Here is a 21,783-nt window from a genome sequence, read left to right as displayed (position 1 = left end):
TAGTTAGATTTCAGAGAGAGAGAGAAAAAAAAAACAAACGAAAGAATAAGAAAACACTATAAAGTTAAGCATGTTAATGGTACCTTGTTTGATTGAGTTGTGAGGATGAACGACATGGCTACACTGTTTGGGACCTAGTCCAAATGGTGTGGCTACACCGTTCAAGAGGCAAAAAAACAGACAAATCATTTTTTACAAGTTCAAATCCCAAACGACATGGCCACACCGTTTGGGACCTAGCCCAAACGGTGTGGCCATGCTATTTGGACCTAGTCCAAACGGTGGCAAAAAAATAGACAAGTCATTTTTTCCAAGTTCAAATCCCAAACGACATGGCCACACCGTTTCCAAATGGTGTGGTCATGCTGTTTGGGACTAAGTCCAAACGGTGTAGCCACACCGGCAAGTTTTTTTTAGTTCATATGCCAAACGACATGGCCACATCGTTTTGGACTCAGTCCAGACGGTGTGACCAGACCGTTTGGTGTAATACAAACGACCTAACCGGGTCGTTTAAGCCTCGAATTTTCTCTTTCAGCCACATCATTGTACACATCAATAATTACTACATGTATAATTACTACATGCATAATTACGTTTAATTTAGATTTACCTTATTCTTATTAAATGCATCATCATCCATTCCTCTATTTTCTTCACTTTGAACTTGTTCTACATTTTATTTTTGAATGGGGTCACTTGGAACTTGTTCTACATTTTCTTCTTGAATGGGGTCATGATGCATTACATTTTCTTCGTCATCTTCATGTTCTAAAATGGGGTTGGGCTCTTCCATTAGTGTTTAGTGTTAGTTTAAGGGTTTAAGGGTTTATGGTTTTTGATGGTGGAAGAGAAGAGAATAGAAGAGAAGGGCTGAAAAGATTGCAACAAGTCAAATTCACTTTAGTTTGGAAGGTGCCCAACACAAAACAATTTTTAGGACCAATGGCACATTTGTAATAAGTGTTTTAGTTTTTGGGGTCTGCCCAAAACAATATCGGGTCCGCCAATAACAAACACCTATGGATATTGTGGATTAGGAGGTGGCCGAAGCTGTATGTTTCCCTCAAGAACCTGCACAACAAGGCTCATGTTATCAGGCCTTTTATCATAAACATTAATTATTTCAGACAAACTAGATAACGTCTTTGCTTTCTCTTTATTCTTCTCCTCAATGCAACAACCCTCTATAAGTTTGTCTAGTTGTTTCTTCTCAAACATGTCCCAAACTTATCCAGGAAACCAATCTTCGCCGTCACAAATTCTCCTTCAAACAATAACATGCCAAAGCTGTAAACATCACTTTTGTAGGTTACTAGCATTTGCATCCACATTTCAGGGGCAGGAAAGCCACGGGTCCCTCTGAATTGAATCACGGATATATGACTTACACTAGTTTTTGAACCCGTCCTACGAACGGTTACCATCTAATAATATTATTTTAAAATATAAATTAGAATTCTTTTATCCTTCAAGATTGAGTTGCACTACTACACACGGTAGCGCGTATTTACAGTTTTTACATACTTATGGTGCATTAATCCTGCTTATTATCATAATCGTCTTTCAGTCTTTCTATCAACACTTTCAGACTTTTTAGAAAGAGAGTTTGTGAGTTTGGATTATTTGTTCTCTGAGTAAGACTATCTATGTCGGACTTTTGGTAACGATCCCGTTTGAAATTCTATCTTTATATTTTTTATAAGAGACATTTGCCATTAGAAGAAAGTCATGATACAATTGGAATTTGTGCCATAATTAGCACCTCATGGGTGTACAATTCAAACAATAATGTTCTTCAAGAAACATGGTAAAATCATGAGAAAACAAATACATTAGTGGTTTAGCTTGCTCCAAAACTTCAAATGGACAATGTGTATGAAAAAGACTTGATATTTTGTTACATTGGGCCTTCTTGGTTGGTTAGATACAATAAGCTCGAACCTTAGACATTGTAAGTATTATTCAAGCTTCTGATTTCCCGTTTGGTGGGTGCTTTGAGATTGATTCAATTCTTTTGCATCAGGCTTCTGTTTTCCTGTCCCGTTGGTGCTTTGGGATTGATCCAATTTTTCCGTCTCGTGAGTGTTTTGCATTAAGTTTCTGATTTTCCGTTGATTAATCAAGCTGATCTATAATAGCCAACTGTGTACGTAGATCCTCGTGCAGTGTCTCTACAAAAAATAGCAATAAAAATCAAATTCACAAATGCTTCTATTAGTTATCAAATTATAATATTGTAGTTATGTATGATTTTAACTATTTGGGATCACCAAAAACTTATAAAAATACATTGAAATGACATGTGATGAGTCATTTCAATAGTCTAATATGATCCACTAAAACCATCACATAAAAAATAAAAAAAAAAACTTTTAATCACCAACAAAATAAAACTATAGATATTAAGTGGTCAAATCCGTATAGGTGTTTTTTTTTACATATAAATAAAGAAAACTTAAAAATAGTGGGGGAAATAGCAACTAAGCAAGATAAATATAATAATAAAGTAAATCCAAGGAAAAAACATTTTGAAAGGAGTCAAGACCACACAAATTTGCCTTTAATCTCATAACTTTACGTAACCTTACAAAATACTTGGATTAGAACATACAACTGATTAATATAATTCATAGTTGACAAATCTTAGGCTGCATAGGAGCAAATGTGTACTTATTACATTTTTCTTTTTCACTTTTCTGTAATATTATAACTAAGGTGAATAAGATACAACATTAATTAACCTATTTAGTCTTACATAAATTAAAATATTATTTGGCATCACACTCACACCTACCACAAATTACCATCATGTGCAACACATCCTTCAGCACTTGTTCATTTTGAAAAAATATTAAAATGCACTTGTTCATTTTGAAAAAATCAACTACTCAAGACGAAAGTGAATTAAAAAAAAACTAAATCAAAGGCAGTAGCTTTCTTCAGTTTTTTTTTTATTGGTAAGCCTGTTTTAAATGAGATCAGTAACTCTTTGATGCTGGTGGGTTCAAGCCATAGACCTCTGGTATCATCAACCAAAGGTTTTACCGACTTTGCTAGTCGGCACCTGGCAAAAAAAAATGTGTGGGCAAGCCTGTTTTCTTCAGTTTAATGCCTCCAAGCTCCAACTCCGTACTTTAGATGTCCTGCAATGCATGTAAAAATTGTATATCTAAACTACTTCAAAATTCGTGACCCTCATCTACAGTCCCGCAACAGTGATAATTTTTTTTATGTATCTCTAAATCTCTTGGTTTTGTTTTGACTATTTTACCCCTGTTTTTTTAGTAGAGATTGACGATATTATCTTTCTATGTAACATGCATCAATCTAGTACATATAATAGGAACCAACTTCAATGAGAATGAAGTATTTTTCCTTGTTCTAAAATTATTTATTTTGTCACTCCAAATAGCCGATCCAAGCCAAGGAGCTGATAAAATGATCCACCGGTATGAGTATCAACACTTGTGGCTCGTAAGCAGCCTAAGAACAGTATAATATCATTAGGAATTTTATCTGATTTCAATCCAGTTTGTGATTAATTTAGGGACTTAGAAATTCCATTTCATTTAGTGAACAAAGTAAATAGGATTGGAAGAAACATCCAGTTAAGAAATGTCGCAGTATAGATATGGGAAGAGAGTGCTAGTTAGGAAGATAATGGAAAGAACGTTTTGGCATTTTGTGTAAACTAAAGATTACTTTACAGTTGAATATTTCAACAAAAGGCGAGCTTTTGTATTGAATTGATTCTGCATTGACTCAAGGATTCCAATGGCATGATCATCCTCATAGCTGCACATTTGACCTCGAATCTAGTTTCCTGACTCGGTAATGCATAAATGCTTGCTTCGTTTATCTTGGAGCAATTCAAGAAGCAGATTTAGAAAACTCAGCCAGAGCCCTGACAGATGAACTTCCAAATTTCAAATTGTTTTCAAATAAATAGGCAAAACAGGATGTAACACTGATAGATGAAAGTTGCCTCACGAATCATGATACGAAACGAACTAAATAATTATGAAACAAGCAGAACTCAATACAACAGTATGAAATATGGTATGGTTCATAATCAAAACCAAATAAATATTTGTTTCACAGCAAGTGAAGAGACTCTCACAGGCCACATAAACAAATAAGTTCAGCATATCCAAAACTAACGAATATTTGTAAGCTTAAAAAAAAACACATAAACAGGTAAATCCAAACTACACAAACTGTAATTGCAAACCAGGGCCTAGTACGTTCCCAAGTTGTGAATGGACTTGCTTTACCATTTTCTTCTTTTGATTAACATCTTCTGCTACCCATTCTTCCATCTATTTTTTTGATAATACTCCCATGTCATCTGGATCATAAAAGCCATGATCATAATCGTAGTGTTAATGCTCATAGATGATGGTCATTTTCACAAAAGTGCTAGGCTATTGCGGAGCAAATAATTTGTTAACTCGATTTCATGAGAAGTACCTCAAAACCCAATAAGCATAATCTCCTTGAGGTCAAAAGGCCTACGCACTCTACGATTTCTATGGTTAAGTCCATGTCTAAATAATACAAATCCAAATTCCACTTGTGGTACTGTACTCATCCTTTCATTTGTCTGGGACTTAAGAGTGAGGTTCATTTCTCTGACCACCCAATGTGCGTTATAAGCTCAATCAAGATATGGCAGGGTTAAAGTATTAAACTAAGAGTTTTAACCTAACTTACCATCCTGGATTTTATTTATAGTGAGAACGTTTGCATCCGAGAATGAAAGGAGGGTAGAATGCGTATAACCCATGAAGTATGCTCCAAAATAGTTATGTTAGATATACATATAACAATGTAAAATTTTAAATTAACTTCCCGTAGAGTTTTGCAACAAAGCAGATTAAAAATTTAAACATCGTAACATCTATAATATACGACAAACATTTGTAATTTCATTAAGACTGACCTGGTTATCTTGGAGCTTCTCTAGTAACCTATTCTAACCACTTCTTGATTAAAGATATTCTCTAAAAATTAAATATATGACAGAAGTATAAGTGTCTATACTTTCCAATTAGAGCTCGGTGTGGATAGGGCCTTGTTTAACGGGTTTTACAATACTAATACCTTACGTATAGTACAAACATATAGATAACCTTAAGTACAAAAATTGATCTAGAAAGTGAGCTTGTAAACCTTAGGATTAATAAAAGAGATTATGTTATTTTGTGGCTTAGAGTGCAAGTATAGGAATAGGAATTTATGAATTGTACCTGTCATAAACATAGCTTTCAGTTCATCCAAATCGCTTTCGGTTCATACGATCTGAACTGGTAGCACGTATCAAGTTGTTCCTAAACAAATCATAAACCAAACCTAAACTAAAAGTACATGGAAGCCATATGCTAAAAACAATACTGGAGTAGTAAAGAAGAAACTGAAACACAAACCAGAGAATAGGTGTCAATGATATACTTGACTCTTGACTCTTGGAGAAGTATAAAATTTACCTGCAGCAGCAGAAGATAGTTGAAAATCATTTCGGCGACAACCAATAACATAACAAAGAAAAGATCATAGATTCTAAAGCAATAACATGTTGAGATGTGTTAGAGAATATGAGGGTACGGTCCATGTTCGGGAGGAGAAGGACGATACTTGGGTTGGTTATGGTTGTTCCTATTGGGGTACGAAGCCAGGCAATCCCGCACTTCTAGTGCTATTTCTACTGCCAGCTACATTATGTATGCCCTAAACCGATACACCACTATCTCCCTACAGTTGGCTCCCTGTGAATACTTCAGCATAAATTAGTCCACGTCATTATTTGTATCATTACTAACAATAACAATGCCATCACACCAGCCTATATATGTACGACAAACTATAGCCAAAATACATTAAATGTATGTACCATTACTAACAATAACAATGCCATCATACCAACCTAAGTACGACAAATTGTAGCCAAAATACATAAATGCTTCCCCGTCAGGCTTCATACACCAAAAAGAAATGAAAAAGAAAAACCTAGGTAATTGACGAAAAAATGAACACCGCCACTTGCATATTTGGGAAAATATATTTCTTGTTAGAACCGATTATAAATCTTGAAATGATAAAATCGAACAACTCCAATGTCACATGACTAAACTAATTCCCCCAATCAAGCTCATTTACAATTAAGAAGATTAAAAAGCTATCAACCCACTAAATGTAATGTTTGTTTATATATATCTGAACACTTGATGACCCGACTGAAGGCAAATAAAAGAAGAGAAATGTGATACTCAAGTTTTCTCCTAAAGTAGCTTATTCAACAACAACAACAACAACAACAACAACAACAACAACAACAAAATTGAATAATTAGAAAAATTGAAGTGAAAAGAAAAGATATACATATGAACGATAAGATAAAATTAATGAATAAAAGGTTTATGCTTGAGCTAACGACTAAGGTCACATATATACCACCACTGGAAAAAATAACAGCGTTTCAAATATGAAAACTCATAAAGACATCTTATATTTAGCATGAAATGATATTTTTTTCATTTTATATGGCTATGCTTGCAATGAAGTGCCATGAAATTCCAACCATCTGTCCAAATCAATCCTGTGTTAAAGAACAACTCAAACACTGCCAAAATATATATCAGAAAGATAAACAAAGAAGAAAAAAAGTGAAGCACCCATAGCATAGTTTGTAGATGATTATAGGAAAACATTGCTAATAAAGAAATCAAATATACCCATATCGGAGAATCGAAGATATATAAAAGTAAACCATGAAACCCATGGCTGGAAGCTCACATTTGATTGAATTTCAATATCTTCCTACTGGGTTTCTTGCTTCAGCTTGTTGAAAAAAATACCAAACCTGTAAATTGTGCTGCTTGAGCCAAGGTGATTACTTTCAAATCTCAACTGGTTTGCAATGAATATAGTTGCAATGAATATAGTTGACCGGCAGCAAACCTTAAACGCAATTTTAATCAATCAAAAACTTTGGAATTGTAAAATATCTAGAACATTACAACATAACAATCCAATCAGTTTCACACCGCCATTGAAGAAACTAACCTTTCAGCCAAATCATGGAGTTATAGGCTTCTTCCTCACGCTGGCGTTCATCTCTAAATTTGATGTACCTCGATCAAAGATTACATGTGCTATACAGGAAGACACCCCTGTAAAGTATGAATCATTCCATGCAAGAAATAAAATACAAATCAGATAGCAAACATGAAAAATATTTCACAATATATTTCAAAGACAAAAAAATCTTTAAAAAAAAAATCTGGAAACCACTTGAGTTCCTGCTTCTTAATTCAATCCCAAAACCCACTTACAATCTGGACAGCAGCATTACTGCTCCAACCGCCACTTTTGATCAGTGCATTCTCCGTACATATACCAACACAATAGGAAGTGTTAACGACTTCAGCGGGATAGTTATCCAGTTCCTAGTTCAACTCATTTGCAGATTTTTCAATAGATTTCTTCTTCCCACATTGACTCTAGAAACCACTACGCATCCTCCTAAACAAATGATAAATCAAACTATCTGTATCCATAACAAAAAAAATAAAATAAAGATCCGTCAAGTTAACACCTACTAATTCCAAAAGTTTTCCACATAACCTCAAGAGGGATTCTCACAAATAAATCAAAAAAATAAATGAAAATAGTTAAAGAATAAATCAAGAAACAAAAAAATCATTATTCCCATTCAATTGAGCCTGTAAGAAGCTGTCGCTATATATAAATAGGGTCTGTTCAATTTCATTAAAATTGGATATATATGATATTTTTTCTTCCTTTTTAATAAAAAAAATATACAAACACTCAATTAAAACATGTTAGAATTAAAAACCCATGGCTTGAACAATCAATCAATGAAATAATACCAATTAATGGTAAACTTGGCTCCACAACCATGGTCAAGATATCCATGTACCTATTGTGAGTTGGGTTATACCTTCCATAGAAGCTACAGTAGAGAATGCCCAACAACTTCCTGAATTTTTGTGTATTTTCATATAAAAAAAATTTATTAGCAAACAGCAAAATGGTACGGTGGTGTCTTTTTAATAACCTAGATATGCCAAAAACCAAGAGCAACTCATATTAGTATATAGCTTATTAGAACTTAGAAGTGTATGTTTCACTTACCACATTGGCCTTGGTCCTTGATTGGTGTAACAACTCCTTTCTTTCTCCAATCCATGCTAGATGGAACTGCTGTAATATTTTCGTACTTGAAAGATGTCTCCAACTTTCGTTCTTCAGAGGACTTCTTGTATCTATTTCGAGATGCTACAAACTCTTCATTGGTTTGGTCAGCAAAGCATTGACACTTAGCACATAGGTTTGATCACCAACTTTGTTAAAAGTATCAATGTACTCGACGTTGATTTTGAATATCTGGAAGCGCATCTCTTTCTCAACAGAGTCCTTGTAGACTTGTCTATAATTGGTCATCCATTGCTCATGCCTATCTTCCATAGATAGTTCCTAGAGGTTACGCGACATAGCTTGAGGTGTATAGATAGCCAAAATGATCAACGCCAAACTCATGCATTAAACGCTAAAGTAGTGTTAAAGTAGTGTTAAAGTCCAATGGCTCCCTATCCCTTTAAAAGTAGTGTTAAAGTCAATAAAGTAGAGCTAAAGTCAATAAAATAGAGCTAAAGTCAATATATTTTACTCTCTATCATTATTTTTCTATGTATATATACAAAGGATTTTACTCTCTATATATAGAGATAGAGAGTAGAATCATTTGTATATATAAAGAGGAAATTAATGATAGAGAGTAAAATCTGTTGACTTTAGCTCTACTTTTAAAGGGATAGGGAGCCATTGGACTCAGCCTTAAAAAGTTATATATATATATATATATATATATATATATATATATATATATATATATATATATATATATATATATTAGTAGAATACACTATAATTAACATGGACCAGCTTAAAAATGAATTTTCTACCTGATGAAGTTCTCTCATTGAACCAATGATATTGAACCTGATGAACTCATTGTCGAAAGGGGAAGAACTTGCCACATCATATAGCAAATTAGTTGAGATGGAGTTTGCACTAAACATCAAAAAGGTAAAAGAATAACAATGTTATAAAGAGAAAATTCATTTTTTTTACCTCGATTGAATTGATTGGGTGGAATTTGTTGCAATGAGAGAACTCAATCTAAAGAGAGAATGATAGCTTCGATTATTCTGTTCCTCTTGTTCCTTCAATGCTGTCGAGATGGTGGATCAGACTAATCAAACTTGGACTCTATTTATTCTTCCAAATCTCGATCCTTTCGTCAAATCATGTCTACACCGTCCACTGATGTAAAGATTACAAAACTTTTAACCACGAAAACCACTGCTCAAAATTAAGACCCTCTCCATTCCAAGCAGCCTCTTGCAGTCTTTGAGAATACAAAAACCCCATCAAGACCATGGTCCAACTTGACACCATCGCCAAAATGTAAGTTCCAAACTACCTATAGTGTAACCATCACAATGTATCAATGTGATTGGCTGGGAAGATCTCAAACTGATTCCTATATTTTGTTACTCCTACACGATTCACTTTATCCTTCTTAATCACCACTACTTCCCAGCACATGCTCTTTGTGAGTCTAGATATTTCTGGAATCAATTTTGACAGAAACCGGATTAGTTAAAATTGGCTTACCTTTTCTCTCTCAAGTAAAAAGGTAACGAAGATATCTACCTCTCCAGATTTCAATATCTTGTTGTTTTTGGTAAATTGGAGTAGCATACCATACAAAGTAACCACCAAGTCGCAACAAATGATTTAGTTCTAAAAGAAACTTACCACCTGCAGATTGTAATTTCCCAATAAGTTGTTAGAAGGAAAAATCTTTCATCATATATTTATTATATCCCAACGGCTTGTCAGCTTGCAATACCTTCAATGTGCTAGGGGACCCTACAACGCGCACAATGAACAGCATCAAATACCCTGGCAGGGAAGGGTAATATCTTAGTGCCCATAACAGCTGATATAGTTGGAATTCCCCTTTCAAGTGCAAATTGTACTTGGGCTTCATGTTCATCCTTTGGCGCAAGTGACATAGTAAGCACGTTTTTCTCAAAGAGAAATTCTCCAAAGCTCGCCACTCCACATCTAACATCCATTACAACTCGAGTATGTTTTCCCCATGATATATCAGGTCCAATCTACACGAAGATGAATGTTTTAAATAAGTTGAAGTATAAACACAGCTAAGAATATATCACGGGAATAAAAAGCAAGGAGAAAATTAACAAAGGGTCATAGAATATTGAAACTCTCCTGGCGATCATCGAGAATGAGCAGATGCGATTTTTTTAAAATCTGATAAGGTTTTGGGGTTTTGAATGTGTGAGCGGAGAAGAAAGAGGTTATGGGGTTTTCGTTTTAATTTCATGGGACTCTTTTTAGTTTTCGCAGTTTTTTCCTCCCGATTTATCGTAATTAGTCTGGCCGCGTGGACACTCTAGCAACATTTCCTCAATTAAGAAGGGGAGAGCTATAATATACTAGCCAATTAGTCCGCCTGCAGCCGAACCTGCTACATTGATAGTTCACAATGAACAGTTTTTACTTTTATCATACTATTAACAACTACAATACAGCATTACCTACCGTTACCTGCCATTAGTTGCATTACCTACCATTGGCAGAGTATTGGCCGACCTTCCTCCTCATAAGCCAATGTGAATGAATCCTTAGCTTTTCAATAGATTAGCTGATAAATTGATTATCGAAGAGTGAGAGCGATTAAGATTTTAATGGAGACAACAAAGGGTTTACAAATGCTAGTATAAACCATGACCACTGACCAATAGTAAAAAACAATCATTTCACATGATTTCCGACATCAATGCGTATAATTAGTTTCAAGTAATGAAAAATAGCATTTGAAATCATTCGGGTCATAGATAAATGCATTTTTAAGATTTTAATTCAATGCAACGAAATACAGATATATAAACCGTGAGAGTCAAATATAGAGTGGGGTGAGTGTTGTTCACTCCTTTGCACGTGAATACATGTGGAAATCTTATTGAATAGTTGATGTATACAATAGTTAATGTATAGATGTACAGGTTCGTCTGTGTTCATTATAGACTAAACAGTAAAGCGAAAAAATAAAATCGTGTACAAAGCTATTGAGATAGAGTGCAGAGACAGAAGTCACAAAAGAACGCCTAAGAAAAGACTAATATCATTTACATATACAGAGTAAGTAAAGTTAGAGACATTGAAGTTCCTTCTGTCTGGCAAGTTCTTTGTTGAAGTATTCAATTGTAGATAGTGACAAAATGTCATAGTTGTCAAAGCAAGAAGAGATTTATATGAATGATTACATTAAAGATAATTGAAGAAGTTCCATTTGTAGATAGTTCTTGCATTTATACAATGTTAAGGTATACACATCAAAATTATTCACAATCAAAGCATTGAAATGGAGAATTACATTAACTTATGTATTTGATACAAAGAGCTCATTGAATAGTCAAATAAGTCCAAAACTATATATAGCAGTGTTTTTATCTGACACATATAGATTGAAAATTAAACCAAACAAAACCAATTCAACTGATGCAAAAAATAGGACCGGTACATAACTTGAGTCATAACTGACTTCACGACAGACATTTAACATTTTGTATCAACTCCACGTTTTATGATCTAAGTTGGCGTTGGATACAAAAACTAAATTGATGTACTTGGAACGAAGCTCTCCAATCAAGATAGGAAGGTAGCTCCATTCTTAGTAGCAAGTTGAGTGTATTCTTGACATGACGAACAAATGTGTCCTAGCTTTGGCATATGGAGCATCTCTTGCTGCAAAGAGAAAAGTAGGCAATCTATGAGTTCGTGTGAACGGAAAAAAAAATGCATGGTCCCATACTTGTACATCTCAATTAGCCTCTGAATTATGCATGCTCTTACTTGATATCCTTTGTGAACTTAGAATATTCTGCCTCTGCTTCCACCAACATACAAAGCCAATAACAATTAGCAAAAGCGCAAAAAACACTCCGAATGCAATGCCTCTCTAAGCAGCAGTGGAAAGATGTGGACCACATATAGGTAGTCCAGGTATACCATAAAGACCTGCATTAGTAGTAAAGGTATATATGCCCACAATAAGTATTCTTATCTGCAAATCATTTAATTCAGAGTTAATTATAGGCTTTTAAAGAGTCAATGTAGCATACTTGAAGCTAGCTGTATGAAGAAGTCTTCCTCCAAGCACAGCTAGGACTCTTCCAGATAATAACTTGCTATTGAGATTCCTGCAGCACGATAAAGTAGATTAGAAAGTGTTAACGTTTATGCATATCCATCTACATAAGAAAGCAAACCTATGCAATTGATGTTGGCAATTCATATGTTGCATACCTACATCCTTGATATTGTTGTATATGAATGAGCTAGAAAACATGGTGAACATAACACAAAAGAATTCAGATATTAATTTCAAACGCTTATAAAGTTCGAAGTGCATGATATAGCAACATGCAACACAATGACAATGTTAAGAGAAACCAGTTGAATCTTGCAAGGCGCGAGCAATTATATGAAGTGTATGAATTAAAGACTTCTGTTGGGGGCCTGGAGTGGGTTAATTAAATTATGCAACAATAGGTTCAGAAGACTTAACTAAAGGAATAAGGACCCAGAGGAACACAAATGAAAGACAATATGCACAACGGTCGGTGGTCGATATCGGCATAAACCGCATGACTATTTGGAGAATGCATGTGTTGATCGAAGTTGTCTTTTGACTTTTTTCAGATATGAAGTTATTTATCGGGTATCAATGACTTAAAAAGAGATACTAATCCTTTTCAAGAAATGGAAGCTAAATTGGTGAACATAACATGTTTTGCATGTCTTGGGATGCATGATGTGTTTAAATAAGAAGATAGATACATATCAAAAGAAGAAAAAGAGAAAGAATCAGGATCACTTTAACATAGTCTGTGTGTCTTGCATAATCAACATGCTCATAGTGTCGGTTAACAGTCTCATACTTCACATGGGACTGCAAAAGCACCATAAAATTTTAGAAAGTGAGATATATTTCCAAAACAATGTATTAGCACCACTGAAGAAAATTTATGCTTCTACAAAACATATATGCATTACAATAACACGCAAAATTGTAATTCTTCTCTGCCTCTCTGCAGAAGCTTTGTCAATCTCACCAAAGGGCAAGAGCCTTGGCTTTTCCCTCTTCTGCTAGCACCTGAGACAAAGCGTGTAACAAATTCAATCATTCAAAGTCTACTATGCTGCCTACGCATCAGTCATTATGTACTAAATCAATCCATTATGCACTACACCCAAAGCTAAACTTACTTCAAAATGCCCATTTTTTTTTCAAAGTTTATTACTAACCTTGAAGGTAATTCGTTTCTTTGATGGGGTCAAGAGGCAACCTTCAATTTCTAATAAATAGTATTTGTAAAATGGATTATGGCAATTCATTTCTTTGATGGGTGAAGAGTGTTTTTCTTTTTCTTTTAGGTGAAGGAAGAGGCGATGGAAGTTGAGCAGTTGTTTTTTTAAGATGGAGAGAAATAACACGAACACGTGTAGAAAAACTATGCCGGAAATTTCAGGAAACAAAAAATGACAAAATTGCAAACGAAGGGCACGAACGGCGGCTCATCAAGCCTCTTATATAAGTAGAATAGATAATGATATGATAACTCGTAATGAAGATCAAAGAGAAGAACCAAAATCAAAAGAACAATTGCTCCAAAAAATCTTACCAAAATCAGACAAATTAAGTTAAGGTAATTAAGAACTCGGCTTACGGATACCAGCTACATGGGGGTGATTGTCTAATCCTACCCTTTCTTCACTAAACAATTACCCATATAATTTTAAATGTTTGGTTCACCAATGATATGAACGCCATATTTTAAAAGATATTATTAATTACCTCAGGATCAGGAGACATGCATATATTTGTATGGTGTTATATGATCTAAGTTGCATGCTAAACCATTAACAAACACATTGTTCACTTTCAATTTGTCATTTTTTTTTTCTTTCAATACAAAATTTTGGTTATTTAAAAGCAAAATGAAGGTTTGAACATGATATGAAAAACATTTCGTAAATAAGAAACAATTATCTAGCTAAGGATTGCAAGTCACAAATGCAAGAAAACCTGTGTGAGTTCATCGCCTGGAATGAATGCAATGAGTGGTGAGTGGGGCCTTGTGTATTATCCATTTCAATTGCAAAGCAGAAAAGGTGTGAGATAAAGAAACTTATATCTTTTATATTAGACCTAATAAGAAATTTATATACACTAAAATGAGTTTCTACAAGTTCAGTAACTTTGCAATCTCAGCTACTAAATGTCCTAAACACGTAAAAAGATATGTGGGCTAATGTCGACTAGAGAAGTCCATGATCATCATAACACAATTAACTGCAGTCCATCAAACTTCTCTTTCCCTACTTTGATATCTATATACGCTTTTGAAAAATGAGGAAAAGAAAGTAGAACAAAATGTTTTACCTGTGGGTTTGGAACATATATATTGCCATCTTTGTACTTCATTCTTGTTGAATCATCAAGACCAGTAGCACCTCCAACAGTTCCCTGGGCATTAAGAGTGTATCCAGCCGGATTAGAATAACTTCCAAACCCTGTTAGAGTGCCTGCAGGAATTGGCTTATATTGTGATGCTCCATACTTGAGGCCACCTGGGGCAAGTTGTGAACTACCTCCTGGCATCAACAAGTAGCCGTTACCATTCGAAGGATGAGGATAAGCATGATTGTTAGAATACCCAGGCACACCCATAGGTGGCATATAAACTGGAGAGAGGAACTGACGGTACGGCATGAAATTTGGAAAATGAGAGACATGAACTTGTGGATACAATTGAGGAACTGGTTGTTGTTAAAGCATTGCAACTGAGGATGCAGATATGTTGTTTGCCACATGTGAATTGAAGGCATGTTATTCAAAGAGCACGCAATAAGTATGTAGCCATAATTTATGAATCATACTATAAATCATAAACAACGACACATGAGAAAGACCATCTATGTTTTATTTCATAACCGGGCATGTTACATTGATAGTTTAATGCTCACCTATAATATACATTCCAATAAGCTTTCCCTATCTTTTTCGGTAGTCAACATACTATAAATATTAGATATTAGAAAGTAGAGGATGTAAAGATGGTTTATCCCCCTCCAAGGCATTCAACAACCAACTTGGTGGTAGGGTAATCCACTCAGAACGTTGGGGTGTTTGCAAATCTGTGGATCCACTTAATAGTTAATACAAAAGTAATCAAAAGCTTGAATATAATCTAAGGCATCCACCAGTCTTCTTAAAGACCATGAGATGCTACCTTCCTTCCCTTCCAAAAAACTGTTTATTTGTTGAGCATCAATTTCGACGTCTACTGAGCAGAATTTCCGACACCATTGTATTCCTTTGAGTGCTCCTTGGCATTTTGCTTCTTCTGTTGTCCGTCCTTTGCCTTTGTCAGTTCCTGCTGCAATAAAAGTACCATTTGCATCTCTTAGTACATATCCTATTGCAACACAATTATCTTTTGGTCAGTAGCTTGCATCAATATTGAGTTTGAAGTTGCATGATGTTGGCTGTTTCCACCTCTCTGATGTTTCAGGTGCATGATTATGAACCTCCTCATTTATGTTGTGTGTGCTCATGAAGGTTTTGATGAGGATAGACAGATGAACCCAATTGGGTTTAGACTTTAGACTTTGTATGGAGCACTCTACACCTTTCTAACCAAATGTTCCAATAGAGATATATGCAGAAGTTAGTCCAAATCTGTGTCTATAGGCCAATCTTTTGGTGGCCTATACCACAGGGAAATCCATTCTCTCACCAGCATGTTATTATAAGAATCAAGTTTAAAATTCCAAGGGGTTGTATACCATATCATAGTGACCGAGTGAAGCTACATTCTAGCAGAATATGATATACATATCAGATTCAATAAAGGAATTACATGATCTAGCCTATTTGGGATGCTCTTGGAGCAAAACTGTTTGTTCAGCCGTGAGTTCTCTGTTTCTCAACCTTCTCACCACACAGTATCCCAATGATGCGAAAATCAACATTTACTTTACTGAATGTTAGTTTTGTATTACTAATCAGCAAAAATTTGTTGATAAGATAAACAGTAACGTAGATTACTTTGATACGTCTCACTGTATTCAAGTTACCGCATAACTAAATTCAATATACATTAAGTTGCTACTGTCTTAGAAGTACAAAAACAATAGATCAAGTGTGAAGTAGACTCATTAAATTAATAAACTGAATCACTAATAGCAATCAAAAGTTAAAATTTCAATATTAAATTGTCCAATTTCAATATTAACGAAATATTATGTATAAACTCATATGGATTAGATAAAAAAAAAATAGAATTACCTTGCGAACAAAACGTCTCTTGCACTCTTTTCTACATCTTCAAGCATAGTCGTTTGGAGCTCCATAAAGTCAAGAAGAAATAATTATGAAGTCTGGCTTGGTAGGAAGAAGAGAAAGGTGGGATTTAGAATACGATACGTAGGAACTGATATAAAATTGTAGCAGTTAAGTCAATAAATCATAAATGGTTTACTACCTTGGTTTTGGAAACATCTTTCTTCTTCTTTTGAAGCTCCAAGCAACACTCATTAATCCAAGTAGACGTCCCACACTTTACTACCTCTACAATACAAACAAATAAAATCAACAAAATTTAGTTTTTACAAAATTTAGAAATCGTAAAAACTAAATTTAATTTTTACTGCTAGACATGTTATAGACTTGCCCAGACTATGTTAACATGCATCCGTTCTATTTTGTGAGCTAGATAGGGGTTCAGGACAAATAGCATAAGATTAGGAGCTTAAAATGACTTATTCTTGTGGATAATGACAAAATTTGAACATAAACTAAATGTTACAAACCATTGAATCCCCAAGGTGTAAAGAGATTAAATAATGCATTTGTGATACACAGACGAAAAAGTTAAAGAAAAAAAAATGTATTAGAATATAGTGCTTACCATGTCAATGAAACATCTATGACTAACATCGAGTTGCCATTTTCCTATGTAGGTTAGTTCAAGTTTCTAGCCATTATAGTCTCCCTCCTCAATCTAATAATTAAGTACCTGAAAAGTGAAAATATAATACCAAAATTAAGGTTGACACAATTGTATGCTTAGCAATAGTGTTTTTAAGCATGAAACTAAATGTTACAAACCATGGAATCCCCAAAGAGTAAAGAGATTAAACAATGCATTTGTGATACACAGACGAAAAAGTTTAAAGAAAAAAAAAAAATGTATTAGAATATAGTGCTTACCATGTCAGTGAAACATCTATGACTAACATCGAGTTGCCATTTTCCTATGTAGGTTCAAGTTTCTAGCCATTATAGCTCCCTCCTCAATCTAATAATTAAGTACCTGAAAAGTGAAAATATAATACCAAAATTAAGATTGACACAATTGTATGCTTAACAATAGTGGTTTTAAGCATGATTCTCAAGGCATTTTAGGAACCCATTTAGACCTTTGAGGAGTTCCATCCACACTGAGTACCAGATAAAATCTGCTGCGCAAATCACATCCTTTTTTAATTGAATATATTCTTACCTCGAATTAGTTTGGTTCACACAGTGAGGAGTTTCATCCACACTGTGTGAACAACTCTAGACTTCTAATCCTTCTTTTCTTGGTAGTTATTCATTCTTATAAGATATGATAAGTGGCCCCCCAATCACTTTCATATGACCATTATCCATTAGCAAACCAAGGGCACACATCTTAGAACATGTAAAAGAAACCCAAACTTAAAATATAATCTGATTTTAATTTAGATTAATCAGGTCGAGACATGAGAAACGGACCACTATAAATGTATAGTAACTCCTCCTATGGGTGCTCTTGTTGCACCTTAGCTAATCTTGTTCCTCCTCATATTTATCTATCAATTAATGACCCTAAACTTTTAAGATCTTAAATACATATTGTAGGCTCAAGGCTGGTGTTTCATCACAAAAGACAAAAATGCAATGCAATTAAAGGAAATAATAACCGTGCAATAAAAACATAATTAACAATACACAATCTATGCTATTTCAAAGAGAATCACAAAGCAACCACCAACCTCCTAGATAAACAATAAGAAGAGGTAAAGCTTTTTGCAGAGGGTATTTACGATTGAGATTGGTTTTTTTTTTAAGTGTTTGACGAAGGTTGGGTTTTGTGTTATTGTTGATTGCTATTCTTTTGTGAGAGAGTTTCGATTGATGTGTTGGGTTTTGGTATTGGATGGCAGCTAAAGAGGAAATAAAGAGGTGGAGTGGGTGGGAAAAGGAATGAGAATAAGAAGTAATACTTACCTCCTACTCCTTTTATGGGATGTTTGGTAGTGATAACCAAAGCTCTAATTTGCATGCTGGTATGTGGCGCCCTCTCTCTCAGAAATCTGGTCAGGAGAATTATTTCCTTGCGCCCTGTACCAAACAAAATAGGTTCAGTAGATGAAATTTCTATAAAAGCTGCTATTCAAAAACCACAAAAACCAAAACAAACTACATCATAACAAAGGTACGTGGTAGTGTAGTATAAGCTACCTATCAGACTCATATTCATCACTATATAGCCTTAATCGCATTAACTTAAAGGGGTTTTGGCTCCCGAATATCCAATTGACTAATTAATTCTTTATAACGTACTCTTTTTTTTTTTTTTTTTTTTTGACAAATAAGAGGAAGAGAAAGAAATCATAAAAACCAATACAAACAATAAAACTAAACAGGAGGTACTGAAAAAAAAAATAGATAAACAAAAAACAAAGAGAAAAAACCTGGTTGAATCTAATTAAGGCACCATTTTAACAATGGCTTTACTCTCTATGCAGTTTTCTACATGAGACTTTTCATCATCGTCTTTATCAATCACTGTTGATGTTTTTTATCGAGCAGATGCTTTCTCTTTTGTTATTTTGAGGGTTTGAATAGATGAATTTTTTTTGGTAGAGTTCGAAATGTTTTGTAGAGTATGGAAAGAGGTTTTTAGCTATTTTGAACAACGAACAATTGAAATCGGCAAAAAAAGGGCGTAGAATTCCTTTTTTTCTGCCGAATTATCGCAAAATCTGATGTGTCAGTCTTAGAGAAAAAAGGGGGGCTGACGTGGGTGCCTGGGAGCATTCTCAACTACTCAGTATTCATGGTCTTTGATATATAAAGATCTCTTTTTGAAACCTTAGCCAATCCGAAATCTGCAACTTTAGGGGAATGATCTGAGTCAAGTAGCACGTTACCAGCCTTTACATCATAGTGAATTATTACCTTATGGCAGCTCTCGTGCAAATAAGAGAGCGTTTTTGCTGTCTCAGTTGCAATCTCATACAACTTTTCCCACTGTAAATTAATTAAGGTGGTTTTCGTATAAAACTCTATGAAAAGATCCATTATTCATGTATTTAAACACTAGAGCTTTCATGTTGGCTTCAAAGCAATATCCATTAGTATGTACTAGCTTCCGAACCCGTCCTACGAACGGGTGATGCTACATTAAATTATTTAGAAAATTATTAGCAACTATACAGAACTATGAGATGTGGATATTATATTGATCAGTCATCCAAATTTCTTGCAACGTGAAAACGTCACTCTCCATAAAAGTCACTCTCCATAAAAAGAAAGAATACACTCTTGATAATACCCTTCAACTTTTTTTTGTTGTTTAATAATGGAAGTTTGATTGAAGTTTTAATTTGCGATAATGCCCAATGAGGCGAAGATCATATTGAAGCTACGTTAGTTGAATAACATTCCCAATCATACAAAAAGAGATATGATAAACATCATTTGCAAAATTATATTTGTTGAGACATTTTCACGACATATAATACAGCTACATTTTGATGTTAGTTCAATGTATTTGCATCTAGTTTCTAATTTCCCGTTAACTATTCTTTGACGTTAGTTCAACGCATTTGCATCCAGTTTCCTATTTTTTGTTAATTATTCTTTGAGGTTAGTTCAATGGAGTTGTATCCACTTTCTGATTTCTCATTAATTATAATTTGAGATGAGTTCAATGCAATTGCATCCAGTTTCCGATTTTCCGTTAATTATTATTTGAGGTTAGTTCAATGCATTTGCATGCAGTTTTATATTTCCCGTTAGCTATTTTTTTTAGGTTAGTTAATTAGTTGGATACATTTGCTTCCAGTTTCCGATTTCTCATTAAATATTCTTTGAGATTAGTTCGATACATTTGCATACAACTTTCAATTTCCGGTTAATTATTATTTGAGGGTAGTTCAATGCATTTGCATCCAGTTTTCGATATTTTGTTACTTGTTCTTCGAGGTCAGTTCAATGTATTTGCACCCAATTTTTTATTTCCCATTAAATTATTCTATTTGAGATTAGTTCAATACCCTTCAACTTCTTTTTGTTGCTTAATAATAGAAGTTTGATTGAAGTTTTAATTTGCGATAATGCCCAATGAGGCGAAGATCATATTAAAGCTACGTTACTTGAATAACATTCTCAATCATACAAAAAGAGATATGATAAACATCATTTGCAAAACTACACTTGTTGAGACATTTTTACTACATATAATACAGCTACGTTTTGATGTTAGTTCAATGTATTTGCATCTAGTTTCTGATTTCCCGTTAACTATTTTTTGACGTTAGTTCAACGCATTTGCATTCAGCTTCCTATTTTCTGTTAATTATTCTTTGAGGTTAGTTCAATTGAGTTGTATCCACTTTCCGATTTCTTATTAATTATTATTTGAGATGAGTTCAATGCAGTTGCATCCAGTTTTCGATTTTTCGTTAATTATTCTTTGAGGTTAGTTCAATGCATTTGCATGCAGTTTTTTATTTCCCGTTAGCTGTTTTTTTAGGTTAGTTAGTTGGATACATTTGCTTCCAGTTTCCGATTTCTCGTTAAATATTCTTTGAGATTAGTTCGATACATTTGCATACAACTTTCAATTTCCGGTTAATTATTATTTGAGGGTAGTTCAATGCATTTGCATCCAGTTTTCGATATTTTGTTACTTGTTCTTCGAGGTCAGTTCAATGCATTTGCACCCAATTTTTTATTTCCCATTAAATTATTCTATTTGAGATTATTTCAATGCATTTGCATGCAGTTTCTGATTTACCGTTAGATATTTTTTGAGGTTAGTTAGTTGGACACATTTGCTTTCAGTTTCCGATTTCCCATTAAATATTTTTTGAAGTTAATTTGATGCATTTGCATACAATTTCCGATTTCCCATTAACTATTCTTTGAGGTTAGTTCTATGCAGTTGCGTCCAGTTTCCGATTTCCCGTTGTTTATTATTATTTGAGGGTAGTTCAATACAATTGCATCCAGTGTTTGATATTTCGTTACTTGTTCTTCGAGGTCAGTTTAATGCATTTGCACCCAATTTTTGATTTCCCATTAAATTATTCTTTTTTTTAGGTTAGTTCAATGTATTTGCATCAACTTTTCGATTTTCTGTTAATTATTATTTTGATGCACTTTCTTCCAATTTCCGATTTACGGTTAAATATTCTTTAAGGTTAATTCAACGCAATTGCATCTAGTTTATGATTTTCCGTTAGTTCGATACAGTTGCATCAAGTTTCTGATTTCCCATTTATTATAATTTAAGGTTAGTTCAATGCATTTTCATCATGTTTTCGATTTTCTGTTAATTATTT

At 34.1% G+C, this 21,783-nt stretch overlaps 1 protein-coding gene and 1 long non-coding RNA gene across 24 annotated transcripts; both read right to left on the bottom strand.

The window, feature by feature from the left end:
• Nucleotides 1–3,562: 3,562 nt before the first annotated feature.
• Nucleotides 3,563–10,473, bottom strand: LOC147506261 (uncharacterized). Of its 10 annotated transcripts, XR_015193672.1 has the most exons (13): nucleotides 9,941–10,472; nucleotides 9,742–9,849; nucleotides 9,157–9,656; nucleotides 8,988–9,054; nucleotides 8,158–8,499; nucleotides 7,943–8,002; nucleotides 7,335–7,549; nucleotides 7,066–7,172; nucleotides 6,863–6,960; nucleotides 5,430–5,489; nucleotides 5,253–5,333; nucleotides 4,278–4,351; nucleotides 3,563–3,907 (listed from the first exon to the last, which is right to left on the bottom strand). It is a non-coding gene; the product is annotated as an uncharacterized LOC147506261 (long non-coding RNA). The 10 variants fall into 10 exon arrangements; XR_015193675.1 differs by lacking the exon at nucleotides 4,278–4,351 and having other exon boundaries at nucleotides 3,564–3,907; XR_015193679.1 differs by lacking the exon at nucleotides 3,563–3,907 and having other exon boundaries at nucleotides 4,052–4,351; nucleotides 6,796–6,960; nucleotides 9,941–10,473.
• A 1,003-nt stretch (nucleotides 10,474–11,476) lies between these two features.
• Nucleotides 11,477–18,790, bottom strand: LOC147506260 (uncharacterized). Of its 14 annotated transcripts, XM_086558491.1 has the most exons (11): nucleotides 18,440–18,575; nucleotides 17,399–17,501; nucleotides 17,097–17,204; nucleotides 16,671–16,756; nucleotides 16,475–16,570; nucleotides 14,567–15,563; nucleotides 13,177–13,276; nucleotides 12,998–13,072; nucleotides 12,243–12,320; nucleotides 11,974–12,138; nucleotides 11,477–11,865 (listed from the first exon to the last, which is right to left on the bottom strand). In XM_086558491.1, the coding sequence occupies exons 6-7, from the start codon at nucleotides 14,894–14,896 to the stop codon at nucleotides 13,232–13,234; spliced, it is 375 nt and encodes a 124-aa protein (XP_086414617.1). In that variant the 5' UTR covers nucleotides 14,897–15,563; nucleotides 16,475–16,570; nucleotides 16,671–16,756; nucleotides 17,097–17,204; nucleotides 17,399–17,501; nucleotides 18,440–18,575; the 3' UTR covers nucleotides 11,477–11,865; nucleotides 11,974–12,138; nucleotides 12,243–12,320; nucleotides 12,998–13,072; nucleotides 13,177–13,231. The 14 variants fall into 14 exon arrangements, with proteins under 14 accessions (XP_086414617.1, XP_086414620.1, XP_086414616.1 ...); XM_086558494.1 differs by adding an exon at nucleotides 18,674–18,790 and having other exon boundaries at nucleotides 12,243–13,276; nucleotides 18,440–18,553; XM_086558490.1 differs by having other exon boundaries at nucleotides 12,998–13,276.
• Nucleotides 18,791–21,783: the final 2,993 nt, after the last annotated feature.

The sequence above is a fragment of the Coptis chinensis genome, chromosome 4 (genome assembly GCF_015680905.1).
Source record: "Coptis chinensis isolate HL-2020 chromosome 4, ASM1568090v1, whole genome shotgun sequence".
In the NCBI taxonomy this organism is placed as follows: domain Eukaryota; kingdom Viridiplantae; phylum Streptophyta; class Magnoliopsida; order Ranunculales; family Ranunculaceae; genus Coptis; species Coptis chinensis.
The sequence above is the reverse complement of the archived record's forward strand: the minus strand, read 5'-3'. Positions and strand labels throughout refer to the sequence as shown.